We start from the raw sequence: 20,222 nt of genomic DNA, 5'->3' as shown, positions 1-20,222 counted from the left end.
ACTAAGCTGATTCAGCTCATTTTGTGACACCAAAGTGCAGGGCCAGAAGTCATTTGGTGATATGAGTGTGTCCTACAGTGCCCAGTACCAGAGGCTCATGGGGGCAGTGGAGGAAAAACAAGGTTTGAAACAGGCAGAGCTAGAAGCTAGTCTATGGGAAACAGGGGCCACCTCTCCTGCTAAGTGGAAAAAGCCCATCTGCAAGGAGAGAATAAGGCTGATGCACAGAAAGAGGCAGAGACCAGGGTGCAAGGAATGTTCTGGTGGCATTCACGTCCTGGGTCAGTTATTCCTAAGCCTGACTGTATCCCTGCCCTTCCCACAATTGGGCATTCAGCATTTCCTTGATTTCCACGGGCCAATAAATCTCCAAGAGCTCTGAAGTGAAGGCACCGAGTTGGTGCTAACACCACAGCTCCTGGGCCAGTGCTGGATAGAAAGATGGCCAAGAAATGGAGCTGCCCTCTAACAGCCCAGAGACTACGAGGAACTAGGATACGCAGACAAATAATTACAGTACACTGTGCCGAATTTCATGATAGAGCTGTTCCAACTGATTCAAGAGCCAGGAGAAGGGGAGCCCTGACTACATGCAAGAATGGAATAAAATTTCACCTAGGAGTGAGAATCTGCTAAGTTTTAGAGAATAAATAGTTCAAGCAGTGAACATTACTATAACATCTTTGTTAGGTCATTATTTTTCTTCTTTAGGATGACGTTAGGGTAACTCTCGGTAATAGGATTACAAAGCTAAAGAGCATAGACATATATTTATTACTTATTACGGCTTTTGTAGACCACTACAAAATACCAAGGAAGTTGGGAGTGAAGCCGCACATCCCCCCTCTTACTTAGTCTCCTCATTTAGAGTTTGTCTAGCTTTATTTCCTGCAGCAGCCCTCTCCCTCTCCATCTCGTCACCAAGGCCCTAAAATGCCACCAACAGTAAAAGCTGTACCAAGAGGAAATGCATCATCCCAGCTTGGGCCTCCAGCCCAGGGGACATTATGGGGAATGACCTGGAGCAGCTAATTGCTGGGACAGAAGCAATCCATTCCTACCTCTCCTATCCCCAATCTGTCCTTCCTGTTTTAAGAATCTCATATTCCAAGACCAAATGCACTAAGTCAAAAGACAAGTCACAGACATACTTGACTTGTCTAGTAAATCTCTACTCTCTCTCTTCCCCACGGGGCTGTCTCAACAATTAAGATTCCAATTCCTTCAACAAGTACTCATTTTGCACTGACTATGTAGCTAGTGGATGGAAACTTGTAATAACTCCACCTAAGATGGTCTGGAGCTTCCTCTCAGATGCTCAGTGAGGAGAGGGCTCGCTCAGCAGCAGGTGTGATGGAAAAGAGCCCCGGCTTGGCATCTGGACAGAACGGCTCTGTGACTTACAAGTCGTCTGATCTCAAATGACTTATTTCTCTCAGATTTGGTTTCTTCGTGTATATATTGGAGCTAATGATATCTATCCTTTCATTCATTTAACAACTACTTCAAGTTCACTAAGAGGCAGTGTGGCATTGTAGTGGAAGGAGCAAGGACAGAGGACGACAGAACCGGAGTTGAATCCTACTTTTGCAATTATATTTCATTAAATCTAGAACATCAGGGATTGCAAGATGAACCATTATTTTATGTACCCCTAAGAAAAAAAATGCTGCCAAATTCTGCCACAATGATTTCTTATCTCTTGGAATTGTATTTTATAGTTATTAAAAGAGCTCTTTTAGACTTACTGATATTTTGACATAGATTTTTATTATATATCACTCTTCCTATACATAAAAATGAAAATGTAAGCAAAGTAAATTGGTTAAGGTTGTCAAAGCCCTCTGACTAAAGACCACCAGAAATACACAAACTCTCACGTGTGTCTCCCTAAATTTGGGCTTTCCTTCCATGGTTCTGGGGAGGGATTAGGGAAGTGGGGACCAGTTCTGGATTGAATGCTGTCAAGAGGCAGGAGTAATTCAGAGACTGGGTATCTTTATAATGTTTATCCAGGAGGCACGAGGATTCACGCAGGGCTAGAGTTATCTTTGGTAGAGAAGCAGCAATCACTCAGAGAATGGTGAAGTCATTGTTGTGGTCACGAAGGGGCCTCATCTATGTCTCATTCTAAGCATGGTTTGTGTTCTGCAGGTAACATCACAGTCTGAATATCAGGGCCACCTTATGCTTTCTTCATATTCCCAAAACTTCACATTGATGTCCATTATAGAAAGCATCCCCATTTCAAAGATGTTAAAACATGGGGGGAAATGCTCATCCTAGATTGATGAAATAGGATTCTGGCTGTATTACTTCTGGCAAGTAATTTAACCCTTTAAGCCTCAACTTCCTGCTCTGTAAAGTGGAAACAATACAATCTACCATATGAGACTTGTGAGGACTAATAATGTCCACAAAGTGCTTGGTATTAGTATTGGGTGTGTCACTCGGTCCCACCAGGGAAATAAGAACCACTGTAAGTACGTAGAACAGAGAACTTAACACAGGGTATTGGTGACACCTGTGACAGAGGTGATGGAAGGGCTGAGAAGCCCAACAGGGGACAATGAGGCAACCCAGAGATTAGCAAAAACAAGAAGCTGTCCACACTCCTAAACTAGAGGTACAAATGGAGGAGACGGAATTAATGGAGCCCAAGGGTGAGGCTACCCTTCAGAAGATGGACCCACAGCAGCCTCTCCAGTAGGAGCTGGAACCACAGAGGAGCCTCATCTGCTGCTGAAGACCTGCCTGAGCCCGAGCAAGAGAGAAAAAGAGAAGAAATACCCAGGCTTCTTCCTTCCTCCTACCTTCCAGTCTCCTGCCACTGTCTCCCACTGGCCAAATCCAGGTGGAAGGCAGCTTTCCTGGGAGCCTGAGAAAACGCACCCTGCAGGGCAATAAAGAGCACAGCAGGAGGGCAAGGAAGGAATCTGTCCAAAGGATAGAGAACCACCATTAGATAGAAATTAAATAGGCTTGGTAACACCTTTATTTGTAAAACTTTGAAAGTACTGGATATACCTGAAAATAACAAAATTATTTACCCAAAAATATACTGTAATCCATACAGATTCGTTCACATCTTTCCCGCCCCCAACCTACTACATGATTCTGAATAACTTCTGTGTCTGGTCTGATACAGGGCATTTTAAGAGCGAGTTTCATTCTCAACTGCGATCTCATGAGGTCTCTGCAGCAGAGGGAGAAGCCCATTCTGTCACCGAGGTAAAAATTCACCAAGAGTAGGAGTATGAGGCAGCAGTGTCATGGCAACTGGACTCCGGTCTTGGGGCTCTCAGGGTTTTCTGTGTGACCTTGGGGTGGGTCGCAATCTCTGGACTCACGTTTAAAACATGGAAATTATAATCGGAGGTGGTTTGCGTGCGCCGGCACTCCACTTGGCTCTTCATCTTTGCATTCCCTTGTCCAGAAGGCTCCACAATGTTTTTCGAAAAAAACGATGAAGTGTCAAAGAAAACAGATAACGTGCCCAAGGTCACAGGCAAATCGGAAGGAATTCGGCCTCCACTCTTCCCACGCCAAGTCCTCCGCCTAGAACAGTTAATCCGTTCCACTCCCCCACCGGCTTTTTTCGCGCCCGCGGCATCTTCTGACGGAGGAAGGCTGGTTCAGGGAAAGGCAAAAGCGACCCCGTTCAAAATCTGGGGGCACCTGGTAGCTCTTCCTTCCAGCAAATATGCCTGACTGGAATCTCAACGGAGGGTGACCCTCGGGGCTCGGCCGGCAGGCTCAGAACGCCCCCCGCCTGGGAGAGCGCGGGTCCTCGCTGGGGGGTCCGGCGATCGCCCCCACCGCGCGGGAGGGCGGCCGGGAGCCCGCGCGCCCTTCCCGCCGCGCTGCGGGTCCCCGGGATCTAACGGAGCCGCGTGCCCGAGGCGGGGCCACACGCGATTGGCCGCGCGGGGTCGGGGGCGGGCCGGCCGGGCGGGCGCCGACAATGAGCCTCCATAAAAGGGAGCGGCGGGGGGCTGGGGCCCCGGATTGAGCCCTCCCCGGCCGGGGTCCCGACGCGTAGGTCTCGGGGAGGCCCGGACGCGCCCGTCGCAGGCCCGGCCGGTGAGCGGCGGGGCGCGGGCGGCGCGCCCAGGCCTGCGCGCCCGTCCTCCGGCGTCCGGTCACCGCCATCCCCCCGGCCGCACCATGGCCCTGAAGGCCGAGGGCGCCGCGCTCGACTGCTTCGAGGTGACGCTCAAATGCGAGGAAGGGGAGGACGAGGAGGAGGAGGCCGTGGTGGTGGCCGTCATTCCGCGGCCCGAGCCGATGCTCAGAGGTGAGGATGGGAGGGGGTCCCACTTCCGCGTCACGGTCAGGGGCTCGGGCACCCCCGCAATCCCCCCCACCCCCGAGTCTGGAGCCCGAGCGCTCCACACGCCTGGGGTCTGGGGCCCGGGCGCCCCCTTCCCCCTTTGGTCTGGGGCGCGGGCGCGCTCTTGCTCCTCCCTCCCCGGGGTTTGGAATCTCAGGCCTTCCCGAGTTCCCCCTCCCCCGCCCCCGCCCGGGGTCTGGAGCCTTCGATTCACGCCCCGCGCGCTCCGGATCTTCCGGTGCCCGAGCGCCCCCTCCCCCGGGCCCAGCACGAGCGGCCGGATTCCCGGCGGCGCTGCGTGTCTGCGGCCGCGCTCTCCCGCCCCGCGGAGGCGGAGGCAGGCGCGGGGGCAGCGAGGCCTCCCGGCCCGAGGCTGGCGCGGCAGCCCGGTGTCCGGAGAGATTCGGAGAATGGAGGCAGGCCGCTGCCTCCCAAGAGGAGAATTTTAAGGGCCCTCCATGGATAAAGCTTTGCTGCTCAGCGCCCTTGCATCCTCAGGCCTTCCACTTGCATAAGCCACAGGTGTCAGCTTCTAGAGCTTCGGGGGAGAATGGCATTGCATGCAGCACGCAGCGTGGGAAATGAAGTGTTTGTGCTAGGGGGGCCCTCAGCCACCCGGGGAGGAGATTGGCCTTCGGAGGGCATTTGAGAAACAATTTGGGAACACTCGCTTCCCCCCTCCTTCACCAATTTCTTTAGTCCTCAGGATCTTGCAAACCGTAAGAAAACAAAGAACTATCTTAGTGGAAGACTTAATATTCATGAAAATGCAAATATCTTTTCATTCCAAGATACCTCTTCCCTTGGGGGGGACAGTACCCAAAAGAGGTTGAGAGCCGGGCCTTTCATTCATTTAACCCCAGCAGAACCTAATGATGCGTATTACTTCTCATTCTTTTTGGAATCAGGAGGGTTATAATATAAGAGGGAAATAAAGGCTGCTACCGTTCTCAGAGCTTTCTATCCAACAGAGAGCTTCTTTGCCTACTTCTAGTATTTATTGAGTGCTCCGTGCCAAGTTGTCTCCATTAATCCTCTCGACACGTCTGGAAGGGCAGCCTTATTCCCCAGGCTAGGGGTGAGGAAATAGAAGCCCAGAGAAGTTAACTCATGCAACAGGTATTTACTGGGCACCTGCTGTATGCCAGGCACTGTTTTAGGCTGGGCATGCTAATGGCTATCAACAAAGATGGAACTCTCTCTGGAACGTGTATGTACTAATTACCGAAAATAGGCAGATAAATAAACGTACAGTATGTCAGGTGGCGATAAGTGGTTCAGAGAACAGGAGAGCAAAGTGAGGAGAGAGCAGCGGGGTGAGTTTTATTTGGAATATCGAATGGTCAGGAAAGGCTTCTCTAAGGTGAATTTTGAGCACAGACCCAAAGAAAGTGAAGGCGTGAACCTTGTAGGTAGTTGGAGGAAAAGCATTTTAGGCAGAGAGAATAGCAAGTATAAAGGTCTTGAAGCAGAAGCTTCTTGCAAGATTTGGAGTGGGAGAGAAGAAGAGGGTGAATTCAAGGTTTTTGGCCTGAGCCACTGGAAGGATGGGCTACCCACTGACTGAGATGGGAAGGCTGGGAGGGAGGCTCATGGGAGATGGGGAGTTAAGGTTTGGACATGGCAGGTTTGAAATGTCTGTAACACAGTAAGCGGAGAGGTCAGGTAGTCTCGATGGTGGGGAGTCTGGCTGGAGGTATAAATGTGGGAGTTGTCAACAGGCGGGCAGTGGGACAAGACCATCAGAGGAAGGAGGTAGACAGAAGGGGTGTATGGATGTCATGGAGTGCTCCAGTGATTCCAGGTTGGAGGTTGAGTCAGTCTCTCATCAGACATTACTGACTGCCACTACATGCCAGGCACTGTGCTTGGTGTGGAGGATACGAGTGTGAAGGGTCACAGATCTGTGCTGTCATGGAGCCTGCAGTGTGGTGGGAGACACAAGTAGAACACCTGTTGTGTCAGGTGGTGGTGTGTGCTGTGGAGGAAGTGAAGGGGATTGGGGTGCTCAGGTGGGGCAGGTGGCAGCTTTCTGCAGGGTCGCAGAGAAGGCCTTGGTGAGAAGACGGTTTTTCAGCAACAACCTGGAAGAAGTGAGGGAGCCACGCGAGTGTCTGAGAAGAGGTGATGAGGGAGGGAGATGAGGAACCAGCACAGGTGACTGAAGACAGAAGGAAATAAAAGAAGAACCAACAGAAGGTGGTGCCCTGGAGGCCAAGTGACAAAAGTCAAGATGGAAGAAGCGATGGGTCAAATAAGGACGTTTAAGAACTGACTGCCGGGTTTAGCATCGGTGACCTTGACAAGAGCTGTTTTGGAGGAGTAGTGGGAAAGAAAGCCGGATTGCAGCTAAGAGGTTAAGGTTGCTGTCTGCAGTCTCATGGGAGATAGCTGCAACCCAGCTGTGGAGCTAGATCTTCTGAGTCCAAGCCAATTCTCATACCCATTTCAAATGCCACCTCTTCCAGGCAGTCCCCAGGTGTTCGCCCCCTCTCAGGTGGGAGAGAGGTGCAGCCATGAAAGCCCGCAGGTGCAGAAGCACTGAGCTGCCAGGCTAACGTGGGTCTGAGCCTGCCTTCTTTGTCGAGCTGAACAAAGGTTCACCTCTGTCAGAGCTTATGCTCCATGTCCACAAAGAGCAGGTGCCACTCAGCCCGCAGGGACGAGATCATGGCTGCAGATGCTCTGGGAGTATTGTGGACGGGGAGGCTAGTTCTGATGGAATGAGGTGGCCTTTTGAAGGGGCCTCAGGTGGAGAAACAGGCTTGCATGTCATTCACTGACCAAAGGCTCATTGAGCATCTCTTCTGCTGTGTGCCGTCCTCATCCTCAAGGAAGCGTGCACGGTGGGAAGTCAGATATTGGTATAATCAACTGTCAGGAAGGCTTCACAGGGGTGACAATTTGAGCAGGGCCATGAAGGAAATACAGGAATTTGCCAGGCTGATCAGAGTGTTGGAAAAACACATGTGGACCCTACAGTCCGAGACTAGATTGAAAGAAGGTGCAGAGGGGAGGTAGCAGGATAACAAGGCACATAGGTTGTGTGTTTGGGGGCTTTTTTTGGTGAGGAGCATTGGCCCCAAGCTAACATCCATTGCCAATCTTCCTCTTTTTGCTTGAGGAAGATTTGCCCTGAGCTAACGTCTGTGCCCATCTTCCTCTGTTTTTTGTATGTGGGGTGCGGCCACAGCATGGCTTGATGAGTGGTGTGTAGGTCCGCACCTGGCGTCCGAACCCACAAACCCCAGGCCGCCGAAGCAGAGCTTGGGAATTCAACCACTACACCACTGGGCCAGCCCTGTCACAGGTTGTGTTTAATGTGGCTGGTGCCTCATGGGCTCCAGGGGAAGGGAGAGAAAGACTTTGATGGGAATGTTCCTCCTCCCAACACTGTACCACCAGGTCTGGAGAATCGCATTCTGAGTGTTATGGGCCATGAGCAGCTTTACTGATAACATCCTCCTCTCCCTCCATAGTGGCCCAACAGGAGAAGACCCCACCACCTAGGCCCAGCCTGCTGGAGGCAGGAGGTGATGGCTGTGAGGAGCCCAAGCAGCAGGTGTCTTGGGAGCAGGAGTTCCTGGTGGGGAACAGCCCGGGAGGCAGCGGGCGGGCGCTGTGCATGGTGTGTGGGGCCGAGATCCGGTCCCCCTCGGCGGACACGGCACGCACACACATCCTGGAGCAGCACCCTCACACCCTGGACCTGAGCCTTTCCGAGAAGAGCAACATCCTGGAGGCCTGGAGTGAGGGGGTGGCCCTTTTGCAAGACATCAGAGCTGAGCAGCCGTCCCCACCCAACTCAGGTAGCTGGGCCCAGGGTGGGGTGGGGAGTAGAGGGAAAAGTCGGACCTGTTGGAGCACTTGGAGCTCACTGGGCGTTTGCCCCCTTCAGACTCAGGCCAGGATGTTGATGCTGACCCAGACTCCGACCCTGACCCTGCCAAAATGCCAGCAGAGATTGTCGTTCTCCTTGACTCTGAGGACAACCCATCCCTGCCCAAAAGGAGCCGGCCTAGGGGCCTCCGTCCCCTCGAGCTTCTCGGTCAGTCATCCTGGAATCCAGTGAGGCTGAGTTGGGAGGCGAGGGAAGCACAGGCTCCATGTTCTGGGGGGAGAGAGGCTGCTGGGCAGGTGTGTTTGGCACCTGGGTGCTGTTCTGTGGGGAGAGGCTGGTGGGCGAGTGTGTTTGGCAGCCACGAGGTTGTAGGGTTCAGGGATGGCGTCTTAAAAAGAGGTAAAACTTTTTCTTTTTGCAGCTGCCCCTGTCACAGAGCCAGGAAATAAGAAGCCCCGTGGTCAGAGATGGAAGGAGTCCTCTGGGGAGGAGCCGGTCAGAAAGAAAAGAGGCAGACCCATGACCAAAAACCTGGACCTGGACCCAGACCCTGACCCAGGTGAAGCGGGGGACGGGCGGGGGCTCCGAGAGGAAAGCTGGGTCAGTGAGGGGGGCTGGGGCCCAGGCTGAGGGCACCTGTGTCTCCCTTGAGGCCTCGGGCTCAGGCCTTTGGATTCTGCCCTTGGTGGGGTTAGGCAGCCAGGCCTCCTGGACTCACAGTTCCATCCTGTCCTCCCTTCCAGACCCTCCGTCACCGGAGTCGCCCACAGAGACTTTCGCAGCTCCCCCTGAGGTCCGACACTTCACCGATGGCAGCTTCCCGCCCGGCTTCGTCCTCCAGCTCTTCTCCCACACCCAGCTCAGGGCCTCAGACAGCAAGGACTCCCCCAAAGAGGGGAGAGCAGCAGGAGTCCTTCCCCAGCCGGAAAGCCCCTCTTCAGGTGAGCTCCAGGGGGTCATGCAGGCCGCATCGCTGGGGTCTGGCCTCCGCAAAGCAGATTTGTAGCAGAACCCAGGGTAGGGGTGGTTGGTGCTCAGGTCCCCTGGGAGATGGGGCCAAGGACAGGCGGATTTGAATGGGGGAGGCTGACCAGAGAGCTGAGCTTTTCTGTGAGCTCCGTGGGAGTGTCTTGCAGTTGGTCCTTAGATTGGTCTAGGACGGTGCCCGACACCCATCACCACACTTACGGTTGATTCCAGCAGGAGCCTGAGAGGGGCCCACCTCGCCCTGGTGGAACAGGGGCCCGAGTGTGGCCGTTCACAGGAGGGTAGACCAGTGGCGAGCACTCGGCGTTTACCGCCGTGGGGAAAGCAACTCAATGAGTTGCCTAATGAGAGCAGGAAGCGCTTGTGTTTGTATTGTGTCCTCAGATTTTAAGAAACTTTTATATGCAGTTCATTTGGCTCTTGCAAAAATATCTTTTCCAGATGGAGAGGTTGAGTCTCAGAGAGATAGTTACTTCTTCCCCATGGTCCTTGGTTTCCTATGGCTGCTGTAGCAAATTACCACAAACCTAGTGGCTTTAAAACAAGACGGAGTTTTTACTTTTCAGTTCTGGAGGTCAGAGGTGTGGAATGGTCTCAATGGGCTAAAATCAAGGTGTGGGCAGGGCCATGTTCCTTTCTGGAGGCTCTGGGGGGAAACCCATTTTCTTGCCTTGCCCAGCTTCTAGAGGCCGCCTGCATTCCTTGCCTCGTGGTCTCTTTCCATCTTCAGAGTGGCAGTGGCCAGTAGAATCTTGCTCAGGATGCCATCTTTGGTTCCAACTCTTCTGCCTCCCTCGTCCCCATTTAAGGACCCTTGTGATCACAGAGAGCCCACCGAGATCATCCAGATAGTCTCTTTATTTTAGTCAGCTTATTAGCAACATTGATTCCATCTGTGGCCTTAATTCTTCTTTGCTATGGAGCACACCATATTCACAGATCCTGAGGGTTAGGACATGGACATCTTGGGGGACCGGTGTTCTGCCTTCCGCAGTCACATGACCAAGCAGTGGCAGAATTCAGGTGAGACTGGAATGCGTTTCAGGAGGGCAGAGCTTGAACCTGGTTCCTCTTGGTCTCACCAGGCACTGCTCGCAGCATCTTGGGCTCAGGAAATGCTTCTTGAAGGAGTGGATGAGTGACGCAGAGGGTGCCTTGTCCCAGCCTGTCTGAAATATGTGTTTGGAGTTAGAGCCCCAAGAAAGATACCAGAGGCTCCCCAGAGCAGGGCTCTCACAAAGGAGGTGTGCTTTTTGCATAAAGATAAAAGCAAATATGTCACTTCTCCAGCCCCACCTCACTCCCCAGTGGTGACCACTGTTCGTAGTTTGGTCTCACAAAGCTCTATGTGTGTGTATGTGCTTGCATGCACTGCCATTTATTTTTTACCAAAATGGGCTCTGCTTTTTCTGATCTCGAGGCAGGCCTCATCCCTTCGCATAGATCACGGTTTTAACTATCTCAAGTTTCAGCTTGAGTCACATTCCACCTGCCTCCCTGAGACACTGTGCCCTGCTTGGACTTGAGGGATTCCTGAGTCTGTCCGTCTCCCCAGTGGATCGCTGCTCTAAACGGCTGACCTCTTCCACTGTTTAATGGGTCTTCTGGTTTCATTCTCGAAAGGGAGCCTTCATTTCAAGTCCTGGGGTACCCTGTGCCCGAACTCCACCTGTCTGGTGTGGTGAGTAGCTGAGAAGGGAGTCCTTGAGGTTGCAGGTTCATGTGGGGCGAGTGGGCCAAGCTGAGACTCTGGGTTTCCCAGGCTGATTGAGGGATGTGAGAGGGATGGAGGAGACTGAGACGTGTTCTCCACAGTGGCGGGATCTGTGGAGGTTGGAGATGGCCCAGACGCTGCAGAAGACACTAAGTAATGCAGCAACAAGTGTTCCTGCAGCCTGGGCCCGAGGGAGGCACTCTGAGAAATGACACGAGTGAGGCACCCTTTGTCTGCAAGAAACTCACTCTCTGGGGGTACAGGTCAGAGGCAGTGGAGCACATAGAGAATAGTGCGGCACTGATGGTGGTTCTGTGCAGAGCAAAGGTTCCGGACCAGCGGTTTCAGGCCGTTTCAGGGACCCAAAGCTTGGACAGATTTCTTAGAGTCCTGCGGCTTCAACCAAATGTCTTCACTTTGAGTTGCTTTATGTATTGAAATTCTCAGAAGATTTTATTTGACTAAAGATCCTACCACTTTAAAAAAGAATTTTAAAACTCAAGGATTTAGAAGTTGGAAAAGCTCACTGTGGTCAGGTCAGCTGAGCTGATGGTTATGAATGTGAAGCAGTCAGGGAAGACTTTCTAGAACTTTCCAAGGGCCTTGCAGGATGAGAGTAGGGAGGGTGTCCAAGCCAGGGGAGAAGGTGGGTCCTGAGGGCCCACTCACACGAATAGTGGAAAAAAGAGCCTTTTTGTCTAGTTGATGTTTAATTTGAGTCTGGCAGTCTGGCCTAGAATACCTTGTCCAGACCCAGTATGTTTCCAGGCTGGACCAAGGAGAAAAAAAAGTATGCACTCGTGTGCGTGCGTGTGTGTGTGTGTGTGTGACAGATCTGCCCAAGAGCAAGGTCTTGGTTCACTGCTGTATCCTCAGCACCTAGAATAGTGGCTGGCACAGAGAAAGATCTCAGTGAAGATTGACTGAAAGATAAATGGATGGCGGCTGCCTTCACTTGTCATTCTCTTAGTGACATTTCCAGAGTCACTGCTCGGAGACAAGCCATAGTGAGGAACAAGAGAAATGGACCGGGCCCACCCCCTGGAGAAGGTGTGCACGTGTGCACACACACGCACAGCGTGGAGGAAGCCGGGGAAGCAGAGGGGTTTGGGCCGGGCCAGGAGGGAAGGAGGGGAGTTCTGGGGTTGGGGTGCCTAAAGGGACTGAGCTTGTCCAGAGCCTGATAAATCCTCCTGGCTTGCTCTTTTATGGTCCTGGGCTCTGATCACACATGACTTCTGCAAGGGTATCTCTACCACGTCTTAGGCTTCCCTCTCCTGATGCTCGCCACCCACCCACACCTCTGCCCTCCTTGCTACCAGAAAGAATTGACACTTTAATCCCATTGCTTTGAGAGATCCCTAACTTTCTGAGCTCTTACTATGTGCTGGACTTTTCTGTGTGTGTGTGGTGAGAAAGACTGGCCCTGAACCAACACCTGTTGCCATTCTTCCTCTGTTCTGTATGTGCGACGCTGCCACAGCAGGGCTTGATGAGCGGTATGTAGGTCCGCCCCTGGGATCCAAACCTGCAAACCCTAGGCCACCAAAGTGGAGCAGGCAAACTTAACCACTATGCTACGGGGCCAGCCCCTGGACACTTAACGTTAATATGTTATTTCTTTAAATCCACAAAACCACCATATGAAGTCTTATGATTTGCATTTACAGAAGGGGAAACTGAGCCGTGCAGAGGTTAGGTACGTTGTTCAGGCCACTCGCCCAGGGCAGCCCATGTGTTTCCACTGCGCCCACACAGACACCCTGCCTGCAGTGCTAAGAAGCATTGTCCACCTGCTCCTGTAACTGCATGGCTCCTGGCAAAGGCTCGCCCTTCTAGACCATCACCAGAGCCCATCCCATCCCCTCTTCCCTGCCATAAGTTCTCGCTGTCACATCAGTTTTTCCCTCTCTTCTGGATCTTCCCCAGCAGCCTGCACAAAGCTGATATTTCTCCCCTCTGGACGCTGCATCCCTCCCCAGCCACTGTGTCGTTTGTCCCCAAACCTTTTCAGCAAAGCCAGAAAGTGTTTTCCGTACTGCCTCTAGTCTGTCTTTGGCAGCCACTCCAGTCAAACTCGCATCCTTGTCACCCCACACTAAAATTACTTTTTTTGGCAAGGTCACCATTGACTTGCATAAAAGTAAATCCAGTGTCAGTTTTCAGTCCTTGTCTTTCCTCATCTGGCAGTAACAATGAACCAGCCCTCCCTCCCTCCTTCCTCGAGACACTTTCTGCCCCTGGCTTCTCCGGCAGCAGCTGGCTTGATTCTCTTCCTGCCTCACTGGCTGATCTGTTTCTCTTGCTTCTTCATTCGCAGGTCCTCAAGGTGGATCCTATTGTTGTCTTTCATCCCCCTTGTAGAATGTAAGCTCCTTCAGGTCAGGATGTTTGTCTGTGGTATCCCAGTGCCCAGCACAGAATAGGGGCTGCTTCTGTCTTTGGTGAATGATTGAATGACTAAATGCCCCAGCTAGGGGTCTGGGTCTGCCCTCACTCCCTGGATGGTCCTATCCAGGTTAACAGCTTTGGGTACCATTTATGTGTTCATGATGCCCACCTTTACCACTCCAGCCTGGGCCTCTCCCTTGGGTTCCAGCCTGTCTTTCTATTGCCCATGTGGCATTTCTTTTTTTTTTTTTTTTTTTTTCTTTTCGTGAGGCAGATCAACCCTGAGCTAACATCCATGCCAGTCCTCTTTTTGCTGAGGAAGACCAGCTCTGAGCTAACATCTATTGCCAATCCTCCTCCTTTTTTTTCCCTTTTCCCCCCAAAGCCCCAGTAGATAGTTGTATGTCATAGTTGCACATCCTTCTAGTTGCTGTATGTGGGACACGGCCTCAGCATGGCCGGAGAAGCAGTACGTCGGTGCGTGCCCGGGATCCGAACCCGGGCCGCCAGTAGCGGAGCGTGTGCACTTAACTGCTAAGCCATGGCGCCGGCCCCCCATTTTGGCATTTCTAACTAGTTGTCTGGAAGGTCTCTCAAACTTGGCATATCCACACAGAACCCCCAGTCGCCTCCCCTCGCCACTCTGCTCCTCCCCAGTCTCCCCTTCCCTCCCACGTTCCTCACTTTGCCTGGGCCAAACCCTCAGAGTCAGCCTCTTCTGTCTGTCAAACCCCACATCGACCCATCAGCCCCACCTCCAAAATATGTTCAGAATTCATCCTCCTCTCACTGCCTGCACTGCCGCTAGCTCAGTCCAAGCTGGCTCCTGCCTGCTTCCTGGAACAACCTTCTAACCAGTCTTCCTGGCTTCCGGTGTCTGCCCGCTGTGGTCTCGTCTCATACAGCAGCCCACGTCCCTATTGAAAGCCCAGGCAGGAGCCTGTCATTCTCTGCCTGGAGCTCTCCAGTGCTGTTCACATCACACTCCAGACACAGGGCCCAGTCCTCGAGGTGACCAGTGATCTTCACCCCAGGATCTTTACTTCTCCCACCCCACCCGGCTCACACTGCACAGGCACTGGCGTGCTCCGTCTGGGTGTCTGTTTGCTCTTCCTCCTGCCTGGAATGCTGTTCCCCCAGCTGTCGGCACAGCTGACTCCTCATTTCCTATACATCTTTGCTTGCTTATTGCACCTTTTGTTTGTTGATCAGCTCTTGCCACTGGAACGTAAATCCCAAGAAGGCCAGCTGGTGGGCCCTATGCGCTGGTTTACCCCTCGTGACTGGAAGAGTGTTGGGCACAGCATAGTTGCCCCATAAGTCACTTGGATTAAGGAACAAATGAGTGGGGTTCAGCCTGCCCTCGAGGAGCTTACAGTTTGTCAGGGAGACAAACCAGTTTATGTGAATACAAAGCAGAATTTACTCAGTTGTACAACCCAGTGGCAGCCATCAAGTCATTTTAAACCCTAGCAAGCTGGAGCAAAATTGTTCGTGTTTTCTCTGCCATATGTTAAGTCATTGTGCCTCTAAAACAAAGATAGAAGAAAACCACAAACTGGTCCTTTTCGGTCCAGACATTGCAACAGTTGCAATCACCATTTTCTGGTTTTGCTTTTCAGTGTAACTTTTGCACATGCCCATGTCACGGGGGACATTGTTTTTTTTTCAGTTTTGAGAAATAATTGACATTCATCCAGGGGACGTTTTTGTAGCTGCTCAATAGCTGTGTGCAGTCCACTTTCCCTCTGTTGAGCCCAGTTTTGCCCAGTATGAGTAGCTTCTCCACACAGCTGAGGTGGACATCTGATCCCCGTGTGGTAGGTAATGGCTCACAGGGGATAAAGAGCCAGGTTGAGGTTGCACAGTAGAGCTGGGATGCTAACCCAGGACCCTCTGCCCAGTGCTTTCTTCTCTACCCTGCACATTCACTCGTGAGCTCCATGGTGGGCAAAGCCACGTCTTACTCTGCTCTAGGATGTTCCCCACCTCATCACCTCTGCCCACCCAGGGCAGAACCCATCAGGCTAGGATGCCCACTAAGTTTCAGGTGAAATGGAGTCAGCTGAAGGTGAGAGGTGAGGGAGGAGTACAACACTGAGCATCCATGTGTGGAAATACAGGAGGCTGGAAGGCTCTGGAGGGCGTCGGGCTTCAGCCTGAAGAGCCGTGACCTTGTTTCCAGGTTGGTAGTGGCCCCTGGATGAACCAAGAGGGGAGCCTCCCGTCATCCTTTGGCTTCCCCTCATACCAGGCGCCGGGCTGTGGAAACGAGGGCCCGGAAATGAGGGTGCAGTTTGCAGAGACCTTCAGGGAGCGTCCTGGTTGGGGGTGTCTGGAGGGCCCTGACTCTGCTCTCTGCTCCCATCCCTGCCCAGCTCCCCCTCCGGGGCTCCGCGGGACACTGGATCTCCAGGTTATCCGCGTGCGGATGGAGGAGCCCCCGGCAGTCAACCTCCTGCAAGACTGGTCCAAGCCCCCCCAGGGCACCAAGAGAGTGGGAGCAGGTGATACCCCAGACTGGCCCGCGGTTCTCTCGGAATCCAACACCACTGTGGGGGGGCAGCCAAGGGCAGAGGGTGGTGTGTAAGTTCTTGCTTTCCCCGGGGAGGGGGGTGGGAGGAGGCAGTGTCCCCCTTTGGCTTATCACTCAGAGTTGCCCTGCTGGGCTACCTGGTGGACAGAGTATAACCAGGTGTTGGCAGGATGGAGGAGCGGAAGGGGCAGCGTCTGCTCTTCCTGGGGGCACTGGGAGATGTCTGCCGCTGGCCAGGCGAGAGGCCAGGCCCTGAGGTGGGCAAGGGTGGCTGAGGGCCGGCGTGCGGTAGGGCATTGGGCCTGTGGAGAACACCCACCCCAATCCTTTTGCTGACCCAGACCTCTCTGTCCCCCGCTCCTCCTCCCAGCCTCTCTCAGCCCCCCACCTTTCTCCCTTGGCACAGTGCCTTACACAAGAGGTGGTTGTAACGGGGTTTGAACCGAGTCCCACTACCTCGGGGGACGCCTCTCCTCCCCCACCTGTTCAGGCTTCTGAACCAGGAGGCCTCCATTACCTCTTCCTGCTCCATCCCCGCAGGAGGCCCAAACAGCCCTCCTGGGGGCTCCATTCACTCCCACTCTCCTTTTCACATGTTTTCCTGTTGTATATATCTCCTTTGTTGACAATAAATTATTTTTTTTTATTAAGAGAGTTCCGTCTGGGCCATCATTGGGGGAAGGGGTTTGCTACCAGGACATCTGGCCTCCTGGAGCGACCTTGAGGGGCAGGAGGGCTGAAAGATTGTCCTGGCTGGGAGCCAGAAAGCTGCCCATCCCAGAGGTTCGGGCCTGAGGACTGGGGCTGACTTGGTGTCAGTCACAGAGGGGCACGTCATGCCCTCCCCTTACTGCTGCCCTTGAAATGGGGTCATAAATACCTTTTCTTTCATGTTTTGTACCTTCTGACTTGGTAAGCCTCTGTCCCGGAGAGGCCTCGGTAGGGGGACCCAGGGCCACTCAAATCCCAGGAGGTGAGACTTACCCTGACCTTTCTGAAGTCAAATGGTTGTGTCTAGCCGGCAGAGGGAGGAGATGCCCTGTGCCCCACAATGGGGAGACACATGGGTCCTAAAGGCAGTCCTGCCTTCTCCCACCTTTCAGCTCCGCACACTCAGCCTCGCAGCTCTGTCCCGCCCTCTTTTTGGCTCAGTTAAGCGCGAGCCTTTGCCTGGTTTCCCTGTTCCTGGGTCAGGAGAGGGCCCCCTTTGGTCTCTTTACCAGACCTTATCGTCCTCAACTGACCGTCATAGGCCAAATCTGTGTGGGGTCTCGTTTTTCCTCTTTGGTGTTAACAGAGCTCCCTCGCAGACCCCAAACTCGATGTCCCGTTGAGAATCCAGGGGCAAGTGGGCTAAAGAGGACCGTGCTCCTGATGAACACCGCCCATTCAGGGGAGAGGACATGAGTGGGCCTCGCAAGGTGGTTGTTCCCCTTCAACACCAACCCAGCCATGTTTTGAAACTGACCAGAGAGCTAATCTCTGAATCAGGAAGGTTCTGGACTTGAGCACGCTGTGCTATGTGTTTATCTGAGCTGTGTCATCTGTGGGCCAGGCCAGCTGTGAGCCATCTCGCAGCGTGGCGGGCTCATGTGACTGGGTCCTTTCTCCCCATCTGACACTTGGAGCCCGAGGAAGTGTGGGGCCCTTGTCCAGGGGAGATGAGAAGATGCATGGCGGGCTGTGGTGGAGAAAAGGCAGTGGGCAGAGGTTCAGGACACCTTGTGTGTCTAGGGTGGCTCCTGTGTGATGTCAAGGGGGCCACAGCACCCGCCGTGTTTCTACCACCATTTCTGCAGATTGGCTAAAACTTGTGTCCTACCTGATAGGAAAGAATAAATAATGCTGAGAATCTGGCTCTGAACCGCAAATATGAATTATTGCAGGTGATTTCTGTCCGTCCTTTCAATCGTGGCTGTGTTTACATTTATGCCGGTGTGCTTTTAGAACAACGTGGCTGTGTTGCTGGATGTTCCCAATTGAGAAAACGTATATAAAAGCTCATTGTAAAATCGTGAAGCTAAATGCGCCTTCGCTACTGTTAATGTGACGGCTGGTTTGGCGCAGTAGACTGTGAGCTCCTTCTGGGCAGGGACTGGGTTGTATTGACTTCGTTTCCTAGAGCCCCGTTTGGGGCCTTCACATAGTAGGTGCTCAATAAATGTCTGTCAAGTGCCCTCGTAGTGTGTTTTCTTGTGTGACGTTTTTCAGTGTGAGCTGGTCCCTGGAACACAGTTCTCTGCATAGGGGGGCTGCCACGATGACTGCCAGTGGCATTCCAGGACTTCAGCCCTGCATCCCGGCCGGCAGGGGTCTGCCCAGTGTCAGCCCAGATCCTAGGGACAATATGAGCGGGTATAGCTGGAGGCTTCCTGTGGCACCTCTGGACTTCCAGGGAGAGGTGGCAAGAGGGAGCTGAGAGTATGACCACCTGGAGTGCAGAAGGAGTTTTCAGAATGTAGATGACGGATGGCTTGGGGTTCCCCCACCCCCCAACGAGAGCTACTGTCCTGGAGCCATTGCAGCTGTTTGCCTGCAACACCAAGAAAGCCTCCCTCACAGATCTCAGTGACCCCAGGGCTGGTGGTGGCAACTTTCTCCAGCTGTGATGCTAAGAACCAACCAGAACTTTGAGTGAAGGGTGGAGGGTCAGAGGGTGCCGCTGCCCCTGACTCTGGAGCCACACCCTGTGCTCTTCGTCCTCAATACTTGGTGCTCTGAAGCCGGTCACTTGCTGCCCCTCCCAGTTGCCCTGCTTGGGGTCCAGGTCATGGAGATCTTTTTGGATACCAGTGATAGCCCTGTGGGCAAAGCCAGTCTAAGACAAGGGAAGAAGCAGCCCCTTCCCTCCTTAAAGAGAAAGTGGAGCGTGTGAGGGTGTGCTTGGGGGGGGACGCTGGCTGGGCCCCTGTGCAGCACCCGGTGGCATCCCTGGTCTGGTCCAGCTCGATGGCTCCTCCAGTCTGGCCTCCCTATCTTCATAAAATGCAGCCGTCACCCCACCCCACCCCTCTCACACACAGCTAGGCTGCTCTGTGGCTCAAATGAGACTCTGCATTCGGAGCCCTTTGTAAAGTCCTGCACGCACCGAGGTGTAGTAGGATGGGGGCCTGAGATGGGTGAGCGTCTCTGATGGGATTGCACCCTCTCTGTCTGTCCCTGCACGCACTGGGTCTGTTGGGAAGGGGGCACCCAGCTGACCTCCCCACGGGGGCAGTAACAGGGAGGGACTGCTGCTTGCAAGTGCAGTGACAGGCAAGGTGGCTCCACGGCACCCCGGTGTGTCTGTTCTCCCACCTCCCTGGAACCAGGTGCTCAGCCCAGAGCCTTCACACCACTGAATCTGATCGGTCCCTTTCTCCCCTAGAGGGAACAGCCTCTTTCCGCACACAGAATGCACCAGCCTCCAGAGAAGGGAGTGGAGCAGGTCTTTTGGCCTCCCCAACACCGATGTCAATGCCTCAGATGTCAGGCCCCACGTCTAGGAGGCCCGAGGAAGCAGGAGCAGGAAGGGAGGAGGGGGCTGGGGCAACCACCCTCGGGGCTCAGATTCCACAGACATTAGTGAAGGCCCCCGTGGGCAGGCACTGTGCTAGGAACTGCAGCTAGCAGACAGGACACCCCCCCACCACGGTCTCTACTGTGGGTCACTCCAAATGTGCCCATTGTACAAGTGAGGAAACTGAGGCACAGCGAGATGAATGAGGTGACTTGCCTGCCATTCCAGGGCTGGCGAAGGAGCAGAGCCAGGCCGAGCCTGGTCTCTGACCCCAGATCTCCTATTTCCTGTGCTACGCAGCCTGTTTCTGCTTGAGGAAGACTTCCCTTGGGAGCCTGGGCACCCGTGGCAGGTGCAGGGTATGGGGGGATGGACTCAGGTGGGAGTCGGGAAGGTCATTCACAATGACAAACCCTCAGCACCTCCTTTGCTCCATGAGAGATTATGATTTATAATAAATATGTGTATTTGGTCATTCAGATGACCAAAATATATTTCCCATAGATATTTGGTCTTCATCTGCAGTTCCTGGCTCACAGCTCCCAAAACACTTGGAATTTCCTCCACGATAAGAGGAGGAAGCTTCTTTTGTTATAATATTTGGTCTCTTGTCCTCAGTTCCTGAAATCTCTGCAGAGACATAAAGGTGAAATTGGAGTCTTGTTATTCATAACAAGCCCCTTCTACCACAACTGGGTTTATATTAATGAGGTGACTTTTGCAAAGTACTCAAGGGTGGGGGCTGGTTGCCAAGGGAGCCAACCATGTGGTTAGAGGGTTGGAACTTTCAGTCTGGAGGTTGGATCAATTTCCATTGGCCAATGACATAATCAATCATGCCTATGTAATGCAACTTTCATAAAAACCCAAAAGGATGGAGTTCGGAGAGTTTGTGGGTTGGTGAACATGTGGAGATTTGGG

General features: G+C 53.3%; 1 protein-coding gene across 1 annotated transcript; it reads left to right on the top strand.

The window, feature by feature from the left end:
• Positions 1-4,005: 4,005 nt before the first annotated feature.
• SPINDOC (spindlin interactor and repressor of chromatin binding) lies at positions 4,006-16,456 on the top strand. The gene is made up of 6 exons (XM_004437813.3): positions 4,006-4,297; positions 7,813-8,142; positions 8,232-8,381; positions 8,596-8,733; positions 8,918-9,115; positions 15,645-16,456. The coding sequence occupies exons 1-6, from the start codon at positions 4,168-4,170 to the stop codon at positions 15,854-15,856; spliced, it is 1,158 nt and encodes a 385-aa protein (XP_004437870.1). The 5' UTR covers positions 4,006-4,167; the 3' UTR covers positions 15,857-16,456.
• The last annotated feature ends 3,766 nt before the right edge of the window (positions 16,457-20,222 follow it).

This window comes from Ceratotherium simum, chromosome 34 (assembly GCF_057802395.1).
Source record: "Ceratotherium simum simum isolate JZ-2026a chromosome 34, ASM5780239v1, whole genome shotgun sequence".
In the NCBI taxonomy this organism is placed as follows: domain Eukaryota; kingdom Metazoa; phylum Chordata; class Mammalia; order Perissodactyla; family Rhinocerotidae; genus Ceratotherium; species Ceratotherium simum.
This window is presented reverse-complemented; position numbering and strand designations above follow the sequence as displayed.

Excerpts from the sequence above, each read along its gene's own strand:
- SPINDOC (XM_004437813.3), top strand. The coding sequence starts at position 4,168 with ATGGCCCTGAAGGCCGAGGGCGCCGCGCTCGACTGCTTCGAGGTGACG. Across the intron at positions 8,382-8,595 it reads CCGTCCCCTCGAGCTTCTCG|CTGCCCCTGTCACAGAGCCA; the intron begins GTCAGTCATCCT and ends TTCTTTTTGCAG. Across the intron at positions 9,116-15,644 it reads GCCGGAAAGCCCCTCTTCAG|CTCCCCCTCCGGGGCTCCGC; the intron begins GTGAGCTCCAGG and ends ATCCCTGCCCAG.